Source organism: Cherax quadricarinatus, chromosome 2 (assembly GCF_038502225.1).
Source record: "Cherax quadricarinatus isolate ZL_2023a chromosome 2, ASM3850222v1, whole genome shotgun sequence".
Lineage (NCBI taxonomy): Eukaryota > Metazoa > Arthropoda > Malacostraca > Decapoda > Parastacidae > Cherax > Cherax quadricarinatus.
Genome location: NC_091293.1, coordinates 20,899,727 through 20,921,334, shown reverse-complemented (window position 1 = coordinate 20,921,334; position 21,608 = coordinate 20,899,727). Strand labels below are relative to the sequence as shown.

The 21,608-nt window shown below is 38.8% G+C and overlaps 1 protein-coding gene across 3 annotated transcripts in view; it reads left to right on the top strand.

Moving 5' to 3' along the window:
* The window catches only part of LOC128688107 (uncharacterized), a 235,324-nt gene that overhangs the window by 119,538 nt on the left and 94,178 nt on the right, over positions 1–21,608 (top strand). For all 3 annotated transcript variants that reach the window (XM_070087561.1, XM_070087579.1, XM_070087568.1), the window contains exon 2: positions 10,467–19,613. In XM_070087561.1, the coding sequence (XP_069943662.1) occupies positions 10,486–19,613 (9,128 nt within the window). In that variant the 5' untranslated portion in view covers positions 10,467–10,485. The remainder of the gene's footprint in view (positions 1–10,466; positions 19,614–21,608) is intronic.

The window sequence follows — 21,608 nt, the reverse complement described above, 5'->3', positions numbered from 1 at the left end:
GTGCACTATTACGGCATGGTCACACTTGTCGAAGGCTTTTGCAAAGTCTGTGTATATTACATCTGCATTCTTTTTGTCTTCTAGTGCATCTAGGACCTTGTCGTAGTGATCCAGTAGTTGGGACAGACATGAGCGACCTGCTCTAAACCCATCTTGCCCTGGGTTGTGTGATTGATGGGTATCTAAATGGGTGGCGATCTTGCTTCTTAGGACCCTTTCAAAGATTTTTATGATATGGGATGTTAGTGCTATTGTTCTGAAGATCTTTGCTATTGCTTTACTGCCCCCTTTGTGGAGTGGGGCTATGACTGTTGTTTTTAATAACTGTGGGACAACCCCAGTGTCTATGCTACCTTTCCATAGGTTGTTAAAAGCATGTGATAGGGGCTTCTTGCAGTTCTTGATGAACACGGAGTTCCATGAGTCTGGCCCTGGGGCAGAGTGCATGGGCATGTCATTTATCGCCTGTTCAAAGTCATTTGGTGTCAGGATAACATCAGATAGGCTTGTGTTTACCGAATTCTGTGGCTCTCTCATAAAAAATTCATTTAGATCTTCGACTCTGTCTGGTTAGCAGCTTGCTAAAAACTGAGTCATATTGGTATTTGAGTAGCTCACTCATTTCCTTGCTGTCATCTGTGTAGGACCCATCTTGTTTAAGTAGGGGCCCAATACTGGATGTTGTTCTCGACTTTGATTTGGCATAAGAAAAGAAATACGTACTTTCGGTTTCTTTCGATTTCATTTATGGCTTTTTAGTTCTTCCCGCGATTCCTGACTCCTATAAGATTCCTTTAGCTTTAGTTTGATGTTTGCTATTTCTCTGACCAGTGTCTCCCTCCGCATTTCAGATATATTGGTCTCTTTTAGCCGCTCTGTTATTCTTTTCCGTCGCCTGTAAAGGGAGCGCCTGTCTCTTTCTATTTTACATCTACTCCTCCTTTTTCTTAAAGGAATAAGCCTTGAGCATACATCGAGTGCCACCGAGTTAATCTGTTCTAGGCATAAGTTGGGGTCTGTGTTGTTTAGTCTATCTTCCCAGCTTAAATCATTTAGGACTTGGTTTACTTTATGTTCTTGTTATTGAAGTTGAATTTAGTGAAGGCTCCCTCATGACTGATCTCATTTTGTCGTTCTGGGGCTCCGCTCGTACATGTCTGAAACTCGATTATGTTGTGATAAGAACATAAGAACATAAGAAAGGAGGAACACTGCAGGAGGCCTGTTGGCCCATACTAGGCAGGTCCTTTAAAATTCATCCCACTAACAAAACGTTTGCCCAACCCAATTTTCAATGCCACCCAAGAAATAAGCTCTGATGTGACAGTCCCACTCAAATCCAACCCCTCCCACTCATGTACTTATCCAACCTAGATTTGAAACTACCCAAAGTCCCAGCCTCAATAACCCAACTAGGTAGACTGTTCCACTCATCAACTACCCTATTTCCAAACCAATACTTTCCTATGTCCTTTCTAAATCTAAACTTATCTAATTTAAATCCATTACTGCGGGTTCTCTCTTGGAGAAACATCCTCAAGACCTTATTAATATCCCCTTTATTAATACCTATCTTCCACTTATACACTTCGATCAGGTCTCCCCTCATTCTTCGTCTAACAAGTGAATGTAACTTAAGAGTCTTCAATCTTTCTTCATAAGGAAGATTTCTAATGCTATGTATTAATTTAGTCATCCTACGCTGAATGTTTTCTAACGAATTTATGTCCATTCTGTAATATGGAGACCAGAATTGAGCTGCATAATCTAGGTGAGGCCTTACTAATGATGTATAAAGCTGCAGTTTGACCTCTGGACTTCTGTTGCTTACACTTCTTGATATAAATCCCAGTAATCTATTTGCCTTATTACGTATGCTTAGGCATTGCTGTCTTGGTTTAAGGTTGCTGCTCACCATAACCCCCAAGTCCTTTTCACAATCTGTATGGCTAAGTTCTACATCATTTAACTTATAAGTACTAGGGTTATGGGCACTCCCAAGCTTCAGAACCTTGCATTTATCTACATTGAACTGCATCTGCCACTTTTCTGACCAAGAATAGAGTTTGTTTAAATCCTCCTGAAGTTCCATAACATCTACGTTTGAATCAATTATCCTACCTATCTTTGTGTCATCGGCGAATTTGCTCATATCACTAGTAATTCCCTCATCAAGATCATTGATATATATTATAAACAACAATGGGCCCAAGACTGATCCCTGTGGAACGCCACTTGTTACAGATCCCCACTCGGATTTAACCCCATTTATGGACACTCTCTGCTTCCTGTCAGTGAGCCATGACTCGATCCACGAGAGCACTTTTCCCCCAATGCCATGAGCTGCCACTTTCTTTAACAGTCTATGGTGCGGAACTCTATCAAAAGCCTTACTAAAATCTAAGTAAATAATATCAAATTCTTTATTGTGGTCAACAGCCTCAAAAGCTTTACTGAAGAAAGTTAATAAATTAGTTAGACAAGACCGGCTTCTTGTGAATCCATGCTGAGTATCATTAATCAAGCTATGCTTATCGAGATGGCTTCTTATAATCTCAGCTATAATTGACTCTAGTAATTTGCCTACAATTGAGGTCAGGCTTATTGGGCGGTAATTTGACGGTAACGACTTGTCCCCTGTTTTAAAAATAGGAGTTACATTAGCCATCTTCCACATATCCGACACTACACCTGTTTGAAGAGATAAATTAAAAATATTAGTTAATGGTTCACAGAGTTCCATTTTGCATTCCTTAAGAACCCTTGAAAAAACCTCATCAGGACCCAGCGACTTATTTTGCTTCAGTCTGTCTATCTGCTTCACAACCATCTCACTAGTGACTGTGATGTTACATAATTTATCTTCTTCTAGCCCACTGTAAAAATTAATTACTGGAATATTGTTAGTGTCTTCCTGTGTAAAAACTGAGAGAAAATAATTATTTAAAATCAAGCACATTTCATTCTCTTTGTCAGTAAGGTGCCCATAGTTATTTTTAAGGGGACCTATCTTATCTCTAACTTTTGTTCTATAGACCTGGAAAAAACTTTTTGGGTTAGTTTTAGAATCCCTAGCAACTTTAATTTCATAATCCCTTTTAGCTTTTCTTATCCCCTTTTTAATGTCCCTCTTAATGTCAATGTACTGATTCGTAAGATGACCCTCACCTCTTTTGATACGCCTATAAATTCCTTTCTTATGCCCTAGTAGATATTTCAGCCTATTATTCATCCATTTTGGGTCATTTCTATTTTATCTAATTTCTTTATATGGGATAAACGCTCTTTGAGCAGCATGTATAGTGTTCAGAAAACTGTCATATTGATAGCTCTCTTCGTTACCCCAGTCAACAGATGATGAGTGTTCTCTAAGCCCATCGTAATCTGCTAAGCGAAAATCTGGGACTGTTACTGAGATCGCTACTATCGTACTTCCATTCAATGCTAAATGTAATTGATTTGTGGTCGCTAGCACCCAGTTCCTCTGAAATTTCTAAATTATTAACAAGGGATTCATTGTTTGCCATAACCAAGTCAAGCAGGTTATTTCCCCTTGTAGGTTATGTCACAAACTGCTTCAAAAAACAATCCTGAAATACTTCTAAGAAGTCGTATGATTCTAAATTCCCAGTCAAGAAATTCCAATCAGCATGACTAAAGTTAAAGTCTCCTAGAATTACTACATTATCGTGCCTTGTGGCCTTAACAATTTCCTCCCATAGTAGTTTCCCTTGGTCCCTATCTAAGTTTGGGGGACGGTATATCACTCCTAAAATCAGTTTTTCATGCCCCTCTGAAAATTCTATCCAAACAGACTCTGTATGTGTTACTTCAGACTTAATACCCGTTTTTATGCAACAGTTCAAGCGATCTCAGACATACAATGCCACCCCACCCCCCCTCCCAATACTTCTATCTTCTTGGAACAATTTAAAACCCTGAATATGACATTCCGCAGGCATGTCCCGACTTTTTGAATTAACCCTTTGACTGTCGCGGTCGTATATATACGTTTTACGAGGTGCCGTGTTTGACGTATATATACTCATAAATTCTAGCGGCTTCAAATCAAGCAGGAGAAAGCTGGTAGGCCCACATGTGAGAGAATGGGTCTGTGTGGTCAGTGTGCACCATATAAAAAAAATCCTGCAGCACGCAGTGCATAATGAGAAAAAAAACTCCGACCGTTTTTTTTAATTAAAATGCCGACTTTGTGGTCTATTTTCGTATAGTATTTATGGTTGTATTCTCGTTTTCTTGGTCTCATTTGATAGAATGGAAAACATATTACAGAAATAGAGGTGATGTTGATTGATTTTACTATAAAAAGAACCTAAAAATGGAGCTCAAAGTAGGGGAAATGTTTGATTTTTGCCAATGTTCAAAAGTAAACAAATGATGCCATTGTCCAATAAATGTCCAACTAGCCATTCTAATATGCAGTCATGAATGGGTTGATGTTATTTATACAGTTATTACAGCATTGCAGTAGTCTGCATAATAGTAAGTCTAATATTTTTTGTTTGAATAAAAATTCAAAATAGAAAGCAAGAGTAATATCAGAGGGGCCTAGAGACGTGACTGATGAACAAAGAAAACGTTATTTTAGAGCCAGGAATGTCTGCATTGTTCATTCTGGACCTTATATTGAAATTAGTCATATTTTTTAGTTTTCGTGAAATTGGCCAAATTGCAAATTTCTGACCACATTATTAGGTAGTTGAAATCAGTAAATGGGCAGTTTCTTGTATTCAATCGATAGAAAAAATGAAGTTCTAAAGAAATAGCTATGAGTTTGGGCGACTGGAACAATGGAATTAGCCGAAAATAGGGCTCAAAGTGGGCGAAATCGCCGATTTGTAAACAGCGCCGAGGTCGCTAACTTCGCGAGAGCATAATTCCGTCAGTTTTCCATCAAATTTCGTTTTTTTGGTGTCATTACAATCGGGAAAAGATTCTCTATCATTTCATAAGAAAAAATAATTTTTTTTTTTTTAAATTTTGCGACACCAGGAGACACCTCAGGATTGGGGGTTGCGACAGTCAAAGGATTAAACCACGTCTCAGTTAAGGCAAATACATCAATGTTACCTACACTAGCAACTAATCTCAACTCGTCCATCTTATTCCTAGCACTACGGCAATTAGCATAATAAACATTGAAAGACTCTCCTTTCTCTTTACCCTTCCTGCTCATTTCTATTTTTCTACTAAACCTATTACTGTCCTTATCACCCAAGGTCCCTGGCTTTTCAATATCTATCTTGTTCTTATTATTACTAGTTCCCCTAGAACTCGTAATATTACTACACTGGGACTTCACTGTTTTCCTGCCAAAACCCATACCACTAACTATTCCTAGTTTAAAGTTCTAACTGCTCCCTCCACTACAGTTGCCAGTGCTCCCACCCCACACCTAGATAAGTGAACCCCATCCCTAGCATACATGTCATTTCTGCCATAGAAGAGGTCCCAGTTGTCAATGAATGTTACCGCATTTTCCTTACAGTATTTGTCCAGCCAGCAATTGACACCAATTGCCCTGGACAACCATTCATTTCCAACTCCCCTCCTTGGCAAAATACCACATATGAGAGGGTTCCCACCCTTACTTCTAATTATTTCTATTGCTGAGTATGTTGTTTTTGATATGGTGACATTTCGTATCAGATCATCATTGTTAGTGAAGATGAGGTCCAGTGTATTCTCCAGTCTAGTCGGCTCTATTATTTGCTGGTTTAAGTTGAATTTTGTGCAGAGATTTAAAAGCTTGTGTGTGTGTGAGTTCTCGTTTGAACTGCCTCCTGGTATTATCGCTGCAACAACATTATTTGCTGTATTCCTCTATTTTAGATGCCTTAAGTTGAAATCCCCCAGGAGCAAGACGTTGAGGGCTGTAGCTGGAAGATTTTCCAGACAGTGGTCAATTTTCAACAGCTGTTCCTGGAATTGTTGGGACGTTGCATCCGGAGGCTTGTAGACTACCACAATGACTAGATTTTGGCTCTCGATCTTTACTGCTCAAACTTCAACTACATCATTTGAAGCATTAAGCAGTTCTGTGCAAATAAGTGACTCTGCAATATACAGGCCAACCCCCCCCCCCTTTTTGCTTATTCACTCTGTTGCATCTGTATAGGTTGTAACCTGGGAACATATTTCATTGTCCAAGTGATCCTTTATGTGGGTCTCTGTGAAAATCGAGAACATTGCATTTGCCTCTGCAAGCAGTCCACGGATGAAAGGTATTTTGTTGTTCGTTGCTGGCCTTAGACCCTGTATATTTGCAAAGAAGAATGTCGTTGGATTGGTGGTACTTGGGGGGGGGGACTTTTTTTCCCGGCACTAATATCTGTATCTGTTGGTTTGGAGTGGAGGCCATTGACTGTGATTCCACTCCAGAAATGACTGGATTTGGTGTACGATTTCTGCCATTTCCTGCCAGTTTTTTTTTTCCTTCCTGGCACTAAAAAATCTCTCCCTCTTGAGTGGCTGTGGCTACCCAGGTTTTCCTATGGTCTGGATGTTTTATATCATTTTGTCCCTTTTAGATGGTGTGCCTGGCAATTTAAGTTATAGCACTGTCTTTCCTGTACTGAAGAGGGACACATTTCAGGGTGAAAAAGCTTACAGGAAGGGAGTTTGCATTTTCCTGTTGTCATATGGGCACGGCATTTTCTAGGGTGGTCAAAGTTGCACGTCCCATCTGTTTTTCCAGATATCCCATGTTTGCAGATATTAAGTGCATAATACATGTATGTGCACAGTCTTCGTTTCCATTTGCCTTGGATTTTTGCATCTGTATTCCATGTTGGTGCATGTTTTCCTGTCTCACTCCTATCCTCACTAGTACTAACAATGGAGCTCTCACCAGTTGTTTCTGGTAATATATCCTCACAATTACTAGTGGAGTCCCCTTGTTTGCTATCTCCTGTGGTATTACTAGTTTGTAATATTGGTTTTATCTTTTCCTTGACTACACTTGTTTCTCCACTACAGCTCCTGTTTCCCTCGTGGCCATTAATATGCATTTCCCCATGCATACAGTTGCTGTCTACCAGGACAGCACCTCCAGCATTACAGTTTCTGACTACATGGCCAGCACCTCCAGACATACAGTTACTGTCGGCCAGGACAGCATCCACACCAAGGGCGATAGCACCATCCAGCCCAGTCTTTTTATTTTCCCATCTGTTATAGAATGCTTCCAGGTTTTCTATGAAGGCTGCTTTGATGTTATCCTCTTTTAATACCGATGTGATTTTAATCCACAGATTCATCTCATTTGGGCATACCCAAAAACACTTCCCTGATTTAATACTGCTTGTAGATAGTTCTTGGATATATGCACAAGGGGCATGACACCAATTTCCACAAAAATGGCATGTAATCCATGTGGAAGCCCACTTGTGTGATTTGCTGCAGACTACACAGGATTTCATAATGTGATTTTAATTGTTGATTTACTGTAATTCTACTGTAATTCTCTGGGTTCAGAGCTTCCCACTAAATCTGATAATCTGTCTATAAATGTTAACCATTTTATAGTTTAATTTTCAATGTCCTTATCTCACCCAAACTCAGCTCTGTTATACAGTATTTTTCTGCCTATCCCAGACATCCCCATTTCTCCCTCCATTCTTTCCCTGACTGTTCCATTCTAAAGTTCTGCCTTATTCTTCTTTAAGTATATAGCTACCTCACCTCATCCTCACTACTATTATTCAACTTGCCCAAACTGATATTTTATCTATACTGCTCGGTGTCACCCTAACTTTCCTGGCCAGTCTTGCTCTAACTGTTCACTACTACAGTTCATTCTCACACTAACTACACTCTACTGTCCAGTCCCATCCTAACTGTTCTATGCTGTCCAATTTTATTTTTGCAGGTCTGTGGTGTACGCTCATCCTAACTATATTGAGCTACAATATCGAGTCTCACTCTAACTCTTATCTGTACTGCTACACAGTTTTTGTGGACTCTTGCATTATAATACTACATATATAAAGCTTTTATTGATGACACTTTGCCTATGCAGTGGGCATGTCACTTATTGTTTGTGAAATTGATAAAGCACATTGCGTGGGTGAAACATCATCAATGAAGGTTCCACATAACTGTGTCTCCTTACTAAGTACATGTCTCCTTACCATTATGTTAGCAGTCCATGTTGACATATTGGTACAGTGGAACCTTGGCTGACGAGTGCCCCACGATGCAAGTTTTTCAAGATACGAGCAGTCGCTCGGTCGACTTTTTGTCTGGCTACGAGCAAAAATTCAGGATGCAAGCTTCCCCCTCAAGCAACTTTTTTTTAGACCTCCATATCTTACAAACATAAAAGTGAATATATAATTGTAATTCACTGTTGTGATGTATTATGTTTGTACTGCTTAATTAAGACTATAACTGCAACAGAAATAATAGTATTTCTTACCTTAAATTGTGGATACTGGTGTTTGTGGATGATTGTGAAATGAGTGGAGAGTTTTGGTGTGGCCCTACTGGGCTGAGGTGGATGGTAGAGGGTCTGGTACTGAAGTTGATGGTTGTACTGGAGTGTGCATAAATTCTGTAATGAATTTCTGTTCTGTTTTACCCTGCAATACATTGTACAACTGACAGTAAGGCATCAGCTGCTGTAGACACCATTTCAAGGTCCTCTTCAGTGAAAAAATCTAACTTTAAATTACTCAGTAAGTCAGTTAGTCATCATTCAGTCAGTCAAGTCATTCAGTCAGTCAGTAAATCAGTCAGTCAAGTCAGTAAGTCATTCAGCAACACTGGTATGCCTACTGGGTGTCATAATTGCTTGGCAGATACAAGATATGGTACTTAAAAGATCAAAACACAATTCACAAGCACAGCTAGCTTGAAGGAGAGAAGTGGAACTGAACACATAAGCTGGGATGTGTATTGGGGGACGGCAGGGGATGACGGTATGTCTCCCCCACTGACCCACAACAAGGCGGCCGCTTGAGGTAGGGAATGGCTGCCACCACTTGTCACTTGACATATTTTATTCATTCTAGAGTATATATCAGGTTTCTATGTTGTTTATATTGTTTATTATGTCATATTAGACGAATTGTGATAGATAAATAAGCCGTAGAGTTGATATTAGCACCATATTCCTGCCTCCTGAGAGCAGGAATTCCACTAGATTGGATTAATGGCATGTCACTTTATTTAAATGAGGAAAATTGACTCGGCATACTAGCAGATAGAGACGAGCAAGGTCACGGAAAGGATTAAACTCGTAAGCCGAGGTTCCACTATATTGGTGTATTCAAATTTTTTTTTTCTGTATATATTGTACTTCAGAGTCTCAAGATTTCCATAAGTCACTTACTGAAGCAGTACTGTTTGAAAGGTTTTGGTGGTGCTCAACTGTATCTTGTTGATAGTTATATTTGCACATACACAAATAACCCGCACATAAAAGAGAGAAGCTTACGACGACGTTTCGAAGTCGGACCGAAACGTCGTCGTAAGCATCTCTCTTTTATGTGCGGGTTATTTGTGTATCGTTCCAGTCACGGTATTGTGCCTTTTTTTTGTTATTTATATTTGCACATACAGTACATTCAAAATGCACCCAAGATTGGTTTTACTTTCTCACACTGCAGAGTGCACTTTGGTAGCACTTTTGCAGTACATTATTATATTCTCATTTAACATTATTTAACCTCTTGAATCCTTCATCATACTATGTTTCCTTGTTGAAGTAAACCTCTACTTTGTATACCTGGAGAGGGTTTTGGGGGTCAACACCCCCGTGGCCTGGTCTGTGACCAGGCCTCATGGTGGATCAGGGTCTGATCAACCAGGCTGTTACTGTTGGATGCACGCAACCCGACGTACAAACCACAGCCCGGCTGGTCAGGTACTGACTTTAGGTGTCTGTCCAGCACCTTCTTGAAGACAGCCAGGGGTCTATTGGTAATCCCCCTTATGTATGCTGGGAGGCAGTTGAACAGTCTTGTTATTTAGTGTAAGTGGTGAATGTCTTTATAATGCAAGCCACAATCTAAGTTGTATGCATTTAAAAGTGTTACCTTGTATGGCTTAACATAAATAACTGCCTGAAATGTTTGAAGATCATGTTATATGTCATTGCCCATCAAGTATCATTCCTTTCACTTGATACCAAGGTATCAAATGAAAGGAATTTGTAAGTTTTTGTATTTACAAAAATAACCCTGGCTTGTTTTAATGTATATTCCAAGTAATGTTAGTGGTTTACAAGAAAGAAATGTGTAATCCAAGTTGGTTTTAGAAACTTTTTAAGCCTTAGAAATAATTCATAAAAAAAAAGGTCATCATTCAAATGAGCTGAAGATAAAGATATGCTGTATTAGTTTACCATTATATATATATCCTTAGTTGTATACTTTTAAAGATTATTTGTCATAATTTTAATTTTTTTGTTGTTCTTGTTCTAAAATATTCTTTCCTTCCAGGCATGCATTGAGGAACAGGATGAAGACAGGTGGACTGTGCTCCCCTTCTAATGGGAGCAACTATCCTCTTGGAGATGCTGTCAATGTTGTTCCTACCCAAAAGCCACCTAATAGCTGTGGCCAGTTCTCGAAGACCTCTCCTACTTCCAGAGAGAGCCATGCCCAACTTGATCCAGATGTGTACAAAGAACATACCCAGGCTCACTCTCCAACCACCAGCCATGTCAATGGATTCTTCCCACATCCAGGATTATCCAATGGGGTGTATGGAGCTACCTACATCCCAAAGAAGGGGCTCCATTTGCCATGCCACTTACTGTCCCTTCCACAGGATGAGGATGGTGAGGGCAGAGGATCAGCATCATGTACATCTCTTAGCACATTTACAAGAGATTCTTGTAATGCTGCAGCAAGCACTGTTGCTTCTACCACCTCTTCTCAAACTATCAACCCTAACTGTTCACTGCCAAATGTCTCTGGTAAATGTTTTAAACAGTTGACCCTCTTTACATCTGCACATGAAGAAACCTCTACTGTGTCAGTATGTTGCCAGACATCTGATAACTTAACAAGCTTTTGTTCTTTGGGGAACTCTGTGGTTGATCCTATGGCAGTTCTTGGTGGATTTGGTTTATCATCAGTGTCCAAACAGGGTGTAACACTAACTTCACCTACAAGTTCTAAAAGTCCAAAGGGAAGGAGGAGAATTTCCCTTGAAGAAATGGTAACAAAATTGCACAACCGCTCCAAGGCTAATCGAAGAGGCCCCAATGTACTGCAAGACTTCCCGTCACACAGTATTGTTAACTTTGGAGAAATACAGGAGAAATCCATGGACTACTTGCATAAAGATGCATCTTTATTGTCAAAAAGTGACTCTGGAATAAAATCTTCATACCAGAATGAACAAAGTAGTCCTAAAATATGTGATAACAACAACACTGCCATAATTGTTAATGCTCACCTGAGTAAGGATTTTTCTGTTAAGGACAAAAACAATAAAAGTGATTCAGGGAACACATGTTGTAGTGGAGAGACCTCTTCAACCTTTTGTGAAAAAACTGAACCTGTTATGGCGCAGGAACACCAAAAATTAAATGGAAACAAATTTAATGTAACCGAAAGTGTGTCTTTAATACTTCCAAATATCAATAATGCAAGTAAAAATGCAAACGACAGTGACGATATCATACCTAAATTGTGTGCTGACAAGTGTTCAAGTTTAGAGGCTGCTAATGTTGATATCTTTTCCTCTTTGTCTTGTAACTTAAAGAAAAGTCATGAGGAAATTAGATCAGATGACTTTGGCCATGATGATAACAGAACTGAAAGAAGTGTAGATTGCATAAGTGTTAGTGCAAGAAAATGTAAGGATCTGAAGACTACAGATGTTCTCAGCAATGTTTGTAATCAGTGTAAGTGCTTTTTTAAGGACCAACAGTGTAAATGTGACCAAGATTTCACTATGGACTCTGAAAATGTTCATGATGTAACCTCAAAAAATGTGAAGCATTTGAGTAGCCCATTACAAGCAACATCTAGTGTAGAAAGTGATAAATGTGTTGAAAGTCTACTATCAATGGGTACTGATGTTCTGAGTGGTAGAGTGAATATCCCTGAAAGTGATAGTGTGATATCAGGAGGCAGTGAGAGTAATACTGAGGTATTTGAAAAAGAACTAAGTTCTGAAAATTGCAGTAGAAATGCTGAGACAGTTGCTGGATTATCATGTAGAACTATTCTAGCAGAAAGTGAAAATGGTGATTTATACAATGAAAAGGGTGCTCAGAATTCTTGTGATAGTGTTCGAGAAACCAGTTTCTCTAAAACAAACAAAACCAGTGTTTTAACATCATCTCTTGTGAATACTGATTGTGAAAGTGTGCAATATTTAGAACCCATTTCAGATGATGAAAACTCTCTTCTTTGTGCTCCTTCCTCTTCCTCAGGCCTTTCTTCTGTCTCAGGTTTTCAGAGCAACTCCAATACACCCATGTTCTCAGATACTCCTTCAGATGCTTCTCGGGGTACACTCATGGTCAGGATTTCTGATGCAGTGGCTGCAATATTGTCAGATGTATCTGATGAAAGTCTCCCTGCCTCTCCATTGGCAAGTAATTCTAATTCGGAGGATAATTTAAAGCCTGTGTTACCAGGTAAAACACTAAGTGACAAAATTAATAGCATTTGTGAGAACTTGGACATTGTGTGTACAAAAAACAGCAGTACAGATTCACTACCAATAAAAACATCCAACGTACTATTAAGTCATGTGCACTTGAAAAATATTGCAGACAGTAATTTTGATAAAGAAAGAACTTTACAAGAGTGTACTGCAGAGAAAACTAAATCCATTAAGGATATAATTAGTGATACTGTTCAACCTGAATTAAGTTATGCTGAAATTCAGAAAGAAAAAGATTTAGCATTTGATCTTCCAACATTATCATCTCCAGTGGATCCTGTAAAGGGCATATCTTGTGAAAATACTTTGTCGGAAAAGAGTACGTGTGAATGGCCTACTAGTGTTATCCCAGATAAAGGAGTTAAAGAACAAGGCTTTGAAAATCAGCCACAAGAAACCTACATATCAACATCGTGTGTTAGTTTGGATTCTGTTCATTCTACAGACAAGTTGACAATATCTGGTAGTCAGAGCTTGTTTGGTCATTCTTCTAGCTCTGTACCAGGATTGTTTAGTGATGTTAATACTGCTGGCCACTCCTTGTCTCCTTCAACTGTATCATCAGATACACTTGTAGATTTTAGCCTACCCTCACAGGTACCTTTAAAGGATTTAGGCACTAATAATTATAGTAACTTGTCCAATACTGGTAATAATTTATGCCAAAACCCTGTCTCAGGATCTCAAACCATTTCTAGTCAGACCCAAAACTGCAATACCTTACAAAATGAGGAGACTGCATCAGGTCTTCTTGGAATGCCCAGTACAATCACATTGAATAATCCTGGACAGCCACCCAAGTCTGTTAATGATGATTTTCTTCATACAAAATGTAGCACCCACTTAGAAAACCAATCACCCTGGAATTCAATGTTTAGAGAGGAAAATTCATCACTAGAAACTGCCTTAAAATTTAGCTGTGTGCCACCCATTTCTCCAGAAAAACGTAGCCACCTATCATTAGTGCCTGTTGTGGATTTGGGAAAAAATTCATGTCCACCTGAAAATAATAGAAATTTTTCTTTACCAGATAAAAATGTGACAAAGTCCTGCATGAGTGTGAAAGATTCAGTTGATGTTGTAGATGATCTTTTACAAGCAAAATCGGGAATATTACAGCTTGTTAGTGAAATTTCTCATTCTGCTGTAGTGGAAAGTGAGGCATTTGTTAAACCTTCAGCTGAAGGTATTCAATTTCCTTCCTCTGTGAAGGAAGAGACTTCTGAGGTACTTCATGAGTCCTCAGTGAAGAAAACTGATGATAGTTATTCCTCAGAAAAGAGTAGCTCTCAGATTGGTTTTCTAGAAAAGTCTCCTCAAGAACCTATAACAGCATTATTAATGTCTACCGCTTCTCACAGTTCTGTGACATCAAATTGCATAACAAGAGGAAATTGTATGGAAGATCAGACTGAGAATAGCCCAAATTCTGAGGTATCATTACAAAAGACAGCTCTTTCATCTGACTGTAAGAGAAGTCTTTCACCTACTGAAAGAATGGTTACTAACAATCATATCAAGACTAGACCTTTTAATAAAGATAGTTTTGTAATCTGCTCTTCAAACATTCATGGAATAACTTCTGTACCTCACAGAGGAACTAGTTCTACAGAGTCTGCTGATGGTGACATTTCTTTATTACGGCTTACAGAAGACATGTCTTCTTCGATAAAGGATGATTTAGATGAAAAAAGAAAATCTTCTGAAGATTTGTATTGCAATAAAGAAAGTACCTTAAATGCTTTTGCCCTCACAGTTGCAGAACTGTTGCCAGAATCACTCAAGAAGAGTGAATCATCATTTGAAACAGAAAAGAATTCTCCCAAAATAAAACTGAGCTTTGATAAAAGTACTGTATCCACAGAAATGGTTGCAAATAGATCTAATTATTCTGCTAAGCCTTCTTCCAAGGAGGAGGAGGAGGAGGAGGAGGTGATGGTGGTTTCAAAAGTGCCTATCACAGATGTGAAGAGTTCCTTATTTACTTTAAATACCACACACAATTCAGTTGTGTCCCATCTTTTTTCCACAATAGTTCCCATAGCTAAACAAGAATCCATAGATAAAGTTAGTTATGGAAGTCCCTCTGAAGTAGAATGGAACACTAATTCACCCTGTCCTCATATTTTCACTACCTCAGACAAAGTCTCTTCCCAAGAAGAGTCTACCTCTGCAAATGTCCTTGGCTCATTCAGGAATACCTCGGAATACAGTCGTCCAAAAAATAAATGTCATCCATCAGGTGGAATAAGTAGGAACCTTACACATTCTTCATGTGCAAGTAGTAATTTGTACACAGATTCAGTTATTAAGAGCACATTGCCAGAAAATGAATGTCACATTGTAAGTGAAATTGATCATTGCCTTGCCAGTATTGTTAAGAAAGTTTCTGAGATCCGTCCACCTTGTGAGAATATTGAAGACACTTGCCTGCCAGCTAAGGGACAAGTGAACAAGCAGGAAGTTCCTCCAGCTACATCTTCAGAGCAACTTTTGTCTCTAGTTGGTATTAAAAATAATAGATTGTTGGTAGTTCATGACAGACCTGAATTAAGTTCCCCACAAGTTGCTGTTAAAAGTAGCCACTCACTACCTGAGGTCACAGAAACAATACACATGTCAGCTGCAGTTTCTGATTTCTACCATACAAGAAAAAGTGATGTTGAATTTGATCAACCTGCATTTACATCTACAAGGAACATTTGCTTGCCATCTGTGGTTCCTGATGACACTTGTGATCTAGCTCATGTTTTTGGAGGGATGCAGGTACCAACTTCGGTTACTGCACCAAGACATTCAGCACCTACAAGTGCTGAAACTAGTGATCCCCATGTGGTTGTTGATACTGGAGCCAAGCTTTTGTCAGGAACTGTTAATGATGCTGCTCAATCCCTTGTTGCTACTGGAGCTGCTTATTTAAAACATGCAGCTAATGCCAACCTCAAATGTATTACAGGAGGTCTCTTACCAGACGCTTCTGAAATTAACCACCCATCAGTTGACACCACTGAAGTCACCCACCCATCATCTGAGACTACTAGTGTTAGTCATTCACTAATTGAGGGAACTAAAGTCAGCAGTTTACCAGCCGAGGTCAGCCCTCCAACAGTGGAGGCTGCTGAAGTTGCCCATCCATCAGCTGAAGTGGCCAGTTCATCAGCCAAGGTTACAGAGGTTGTCCAGCTATCAGCGAAGGCCACTAAGAATGCCCATTCGTCAGCCAAGGCTACTGAGGTCGTCCATCCATCAGCTAAGGCCAAGGCCACAAAAGTCAGCCATATTCCAGGGAAAAACACCAAAGTGGGTGACCCATTAAGCAAAGTCAGTAAAACAAGTCACTCATTTGCTGAAGCTGTTGTACTTAGCAATCCCTCGTGTGACAATATTGAAGTTGTCACCCTGTCATCTGAAGTCGCAGCAGTTAACAACACGTCCACTGAAGCCGCTAAAGTCAATCAGCCATTGGTCAATTATCCATCAACTTATGATTTTGTTAACTTTAACCTGTCATCTGAAAGTTCTGAAATCGATCGCTCACCATTTGCTAACATCACAGAAACTGGTTGCTCATCACTTGAAACCACAGACTCTTTACAGACTGCTTCTGAGATTAATAATCATTCAGAAGTCAATAAAGCAAGCACACTATTAACTACCATTGTTGAAATTGAAAAACTGCCAAATCATGTATATTCTGAGAATGGTGGAGATCTGGTTACACAAACACTAAATGTGATGTATCCAGTGACCAGAGCTACCACTAGAGGGACTCTTCCTCAATTCAGTATCACAAATGAAGGTAGACCTCCACCAGCAGATGCTGTGCTCTGTGCCAAATCACACATCACCTCTCCAGAAGCTGATGATCAAGCAGATTCAGAAGCAGCCAGACAAAATATCACTCATTGTGGCAATAATGACAAAGTATCTCTCATACATTCAGGGGCCGAGGTTGCACTAAGCCTTGTTCATTCAGAGGATGATGACAAACAAGATGCCGTCTATCCAGATGCTGATATCAGGCCAGGTCTTGCACATTCAGAAACTAATGGCAGATTAAATATAACATGTCCAGAGGCTGACACCAAATTGAACCTCTCACATCCAAATAATGTAAGACCAGCAACTGTTTCCACTCCAGAAATTGACCATCCAGCTTTTGATTCCGAAGTTGAAGTTAAACATACGACAGATGTAGTCACGGCTGCAGTAGAACAGACCTTATGTGAATCCACTGAAGTCAGACCTGTTACAGTTGAAATGACTGCTGATGGTCAGCATACAACATCTAAAACCACTGCTGGTGTCAGTTGTCGGCTTAAAAGAAGTGCTGAAATCAATCATTTACGAGTTGAGGCCATAAGTGAAGTCTGCCACAAAAAAAAGGAAGCCAGTACCAAAGCCTGCTTCTCAGTGTTTGATAAAGTTGAACACCCACAAGTTGATAAAATCACTAATGTCAGCCACTTAACAAATGACAAAATCACTGCCAAAGTGAGTGAGTCAGCAATCAAAAGTGTCACTGCTGAAGTTAGCCACTCAGAACATTGTGATATCACTGAAGTAAGTGACTCTACAGTTGATGAAATCACTGCTGAAAGTAGCCACAAGTTGTTTGAGGCTGTTGCTGAATTTAATCATCCATCACCTGAAGCTAGAATAGAAGTTAGCAAATCATCCCTAAAGCCCACTTTAGATTGTCGGTCGAAATTGGTGTCACCATTAGTTTCTACTGGCGTCATGGAAGGAAGTTCACAGATGGAACCATTCATAGATGATGGTAGACTATGGTTAGGGTTTAAGAGCAAAACAGTAACTTCATTGGGAGAAGTTACTCAAAGACTTGAAAACCCATTTTGTCAAGATGCCTGTAATTTTGATGAAAATGAATGTGGTGGACATAATGACTGTTTATCTGCTAGAATTCTCAGCAGCGTACTCGGTGCAACCAAAAGTGACTTCGTGGAATGTACTGTAATAGGTGGAACTAGTACTTACAATGACAGAGATGATAGTGGAGATCCACCAAGAATACATCTTTCTAACTCTCAAACAAATAACCCCACAAGTCAAGAAGCTTCATCTTTAAATGAGAATCTTGATATTGGGAGTAATGATGAAGATAAATTATTATTGGAATTAGCACCAGTGAAGGAGGAGGTACAACAATCAGCTGAGGACTTATTTGATGGAGTATTGTCAAATGTCGAGGAAGTTTGGCTTGCTACCACTGACACTTCTAGTAGTGTTAGTGACTGTTTACCTTTCATGACTGATGCTCACATTAGAGAAGAGCAAGTACCCAGTAATATGCTAGAAGGTACAACTTCAGAGAGAGACGATAAGGCTCAGGAATTAGATGCTATAGAAGCTGAATGTCCATTGTGTTTTTTGAGATTAAATGTACCATTAGATAATCACCTTACAAAATGTCATGTATGCAATACTTTTGTACCAGCTAAGGCAACTTATGCATATCAATACCATATGCTGAAAAGAGTCAAAGATGTTATGGAAATACCCGAGCCCGTGGAGATTGAATCCAGTGCATACGTTTGTCGGTTGTGTCACTTTGCCTCACGAGATATTGATGCTGTGAGATTTCATTTGAATACTCATGAAGCTGTGTATCAAGTAAGAGTAGGTGATGTAACTTGTGAATGTAATCAAAAAAAATATTCGTACCCCTTCCATAAGTGGAAGACGTTAATTCACAATAGCAGTTACTATTGTTTTAAGTGTAATTATTACTTTGCTTGTGAAAAGGGATTCTCAAACCACCTAAAAGCAATACATTTTATAAAAAATTGTTGCAAGATCTGCAAAGCTCAAGTGCCAGAAGAAAGTATAATCTCTCATGCCACTTGTCATAAAGATGACAGAACTTCTTTAATCAGTGAAACTGTAAATCAACAGAGTGCATCTGTTGTCACTCGATCATCTGGAGGGAATTTTGGTATATCATGGAATATATATGATAACTACATCAATTTCTTAGATGGAAAATTTTTTCATCTAAGCACTCTTTCTAAAGTGTCTGATCCAAATCTTGACCGCAGTTATCTGACACTTCCTTTGAAAAATGTAAGGGAAGAAGCAGTAGTACCTGATGAAGCACGGATTGATCCAGGAAAAGACATTGCTAAATATATGAAAGGTAAGAAAAGTATTAAAATATCTCTTGATGATGAATTCATAAAAAACTTCAGTTTATCTATACAAATGGAGCTCCAAAAGAAAATTCTCAAAAAAGGACGGAAAGGACATGGTAGTACTCCTCGAGCAAAACGGGAAAATGATCTTTTTGACATTCTGGGTATATCTACTTTAAGATCAAGAGGAACTAAAAAAAAGGAAACTTCAGAATTGTCTGTAAAGCAGATTCCTTTAAAGAAACCAATAGAAAAATTAGACCAAGATAATAAAAAAGAAACTGATAACCCAGAAGTTCCTCTACTAACTCGTACAAGGTCAGGGATGCAGTCTGGAAAAGGTGATCAAGAGGACAAAAATGAAATAAAATCTGTATTTGCAGAACCAAGTGTTGTAGTTGATGGAGAATGGTCCAAGGCACACACATACATTTGTTGTTCTTGTGGTGCTGGCTATTGGGATTTAGCTGATATAATGGACCATAAATGGGAGGTGCATCCATCAGTGTGGTGTGCACATACCATGATACAGGGGCAAGGAGAAGTGCCACTTAGTTTTTGTATGCAGTACCAGCCTCCCACCACTCGGCCGTACCGCCTGCCACTACCTGGTATTCCATTACAGCAAACCAGATCCAGCAGAAGAAATTCTGATACAGAATTGTCTGAGACAGAGAAAATAAATATGAAGACCTGCTCTAGTTGCAGCATGCAGTTCCAGGATTTGAATGTCTTCCATGCCCATTTGGTTGAATGTGGTGGTCTTGCCCTATTGTCTGCCATGAAAAAGAAAAGTAAAAAGGGATTTAGGTAAGAATAAATTAAATGTAAAAGTTCTTAGTGATGTATATATAATTGCTGTTAATTGATTTTCACCCATGACTTTTTTTTCAATAGGTATTAGGCCAGGCTTTCCCAGTCAGTCTATTTTTAACCAATTTGCAGTACTCTTAAAGCCATCATGGGCTTACTGATCAGGCACCTCTGTGAAACTTATTTAATTGTCCCATGAAAACTGTATTTGTTCCAAAACATTCTTATTAGCTAGTTGAAGACTTGTGGACTTTGGATGTTAGTACAGTGTTCTTGAATTGTCTTAATAGTATATCTATTTTTCATCAGGTCTGTTCTACCCTTCCTTTATCTCACTCCAGTAAAATGTTATTTTAGTGTGCAGATTAGGGACCTAACCTGTAAATATTTACCATGTATAGATTATTCTCTCCTCATTTCTGAGTACATTCAGTGCTTTGAGGCACCCTGATTCTGTGCAAAAAAAAAAAATTCTCTACATGTTTTCAAGTTCAGTTAACACATCTACAACTTTGAGGAGGTTAGTGTAGAGCTTCAAAAAGTATTACCATTTTGATATTGTCTTGGTATCCCTTATTTTGACATGCCTCATAATCTAATAATTTTCTTGACCTTGGCTAATGTATTCTGTAATTTTCTTGGCCTTGGCTACATTTGCTTTGTCACACTTTGTTATACAGTTTCTACTCACTGAATGACGTAGTTCCGTTGCTAAAACCATGTCAGTAAACGAATTTGTTGTTAAGCAAGGAGCATACTGTAATGGTAGTGGGTTTGTGTCAGCCATCTTTGATATTGTTTTAATGTCACCTTTGTACCAACCATTTATAATATTTTTAGTATATGTATTTTTAAATGTTTATACAGTAGTGTACTGTATATTGTAATAAACAGAACAGAAGACCTCAGCTCTAATATGCATTATTTAAGTATACATACTGGTCAGAGAGCCTGTCGTAAGTCCGAATCGTTGGTAAAAGAGCATGTCACTAAATGAAGAGAGGGTGTACATTATTCTTACCAAAACCTGGCTTAAGCAAGATACAATGCACATCTACACACTTCCCGGATACACAGCAATCCACAACAGGCCAGAACAAATTGGGGAAATATTGCCATCTATTATTCTAATGAAATATTATGTTGCAACACCATATGCTTCACTGATGAATATGGTGAATATATATTTGCAAACCTCTCTGTAAAAAGCTTAAAGGACCCTATAGCAATTGGTGCCATATACAGGATGCCTCATACTAATATCCAAGCTTTTAGTGATAAACTAAAAACACTGATAACAGATAAACATGTGAATAAGCACCACCTACTACGTACTAGCAGGAGACTTCAGCATTAACCTTGGCCTATCAGATGACCAACCTGTAACTGATTTCATTAACCCTTTGACTGTCGCAGGCCCCTTTCTGAAACTGTCATTCTATGTCGATAAATTTTTGGAAAAAAAAAAATTATTTTTTCTTATGAAATGATAGAGAATCTTTTCCTGATGGTAACGACACCAAATACGAAATTTGGTCGAAAACTCACGGAATTACGCTCCCGCGAAGTTAGCGGTCTCGGCGACATATACACATCGGCAATTTTGCCGACTTTGAGCCCTGTTTTTGGCCAATTCCATTGTTCCAGTTGACCAAACTCATAGCTATTTCTTTAGAATTCCATTTTTTCTATCAGTTGAGTACAAGAAACCGCCCATTTACTGATTTGAACTACCCAACAAAGTGGTCAGAAATTGGCAATTTGGCCAATTTCACGCAAATTAAAAAAGATGCCAATTTCAAAATAGGGTCCAGAATAAACAATGTAGACATTCTTGGCACTAAAATAACATATCCTCTGTTTATTAGTAACGTCTCTAGGCCCCTCTTATATTACTATTGCTTTCTATTTTGATTTTTATTCATACAAAAAAAGTACAAAATTTACTGTTATGCAGACTACCGCATTATTGTAAAAATGGTATAAATAATA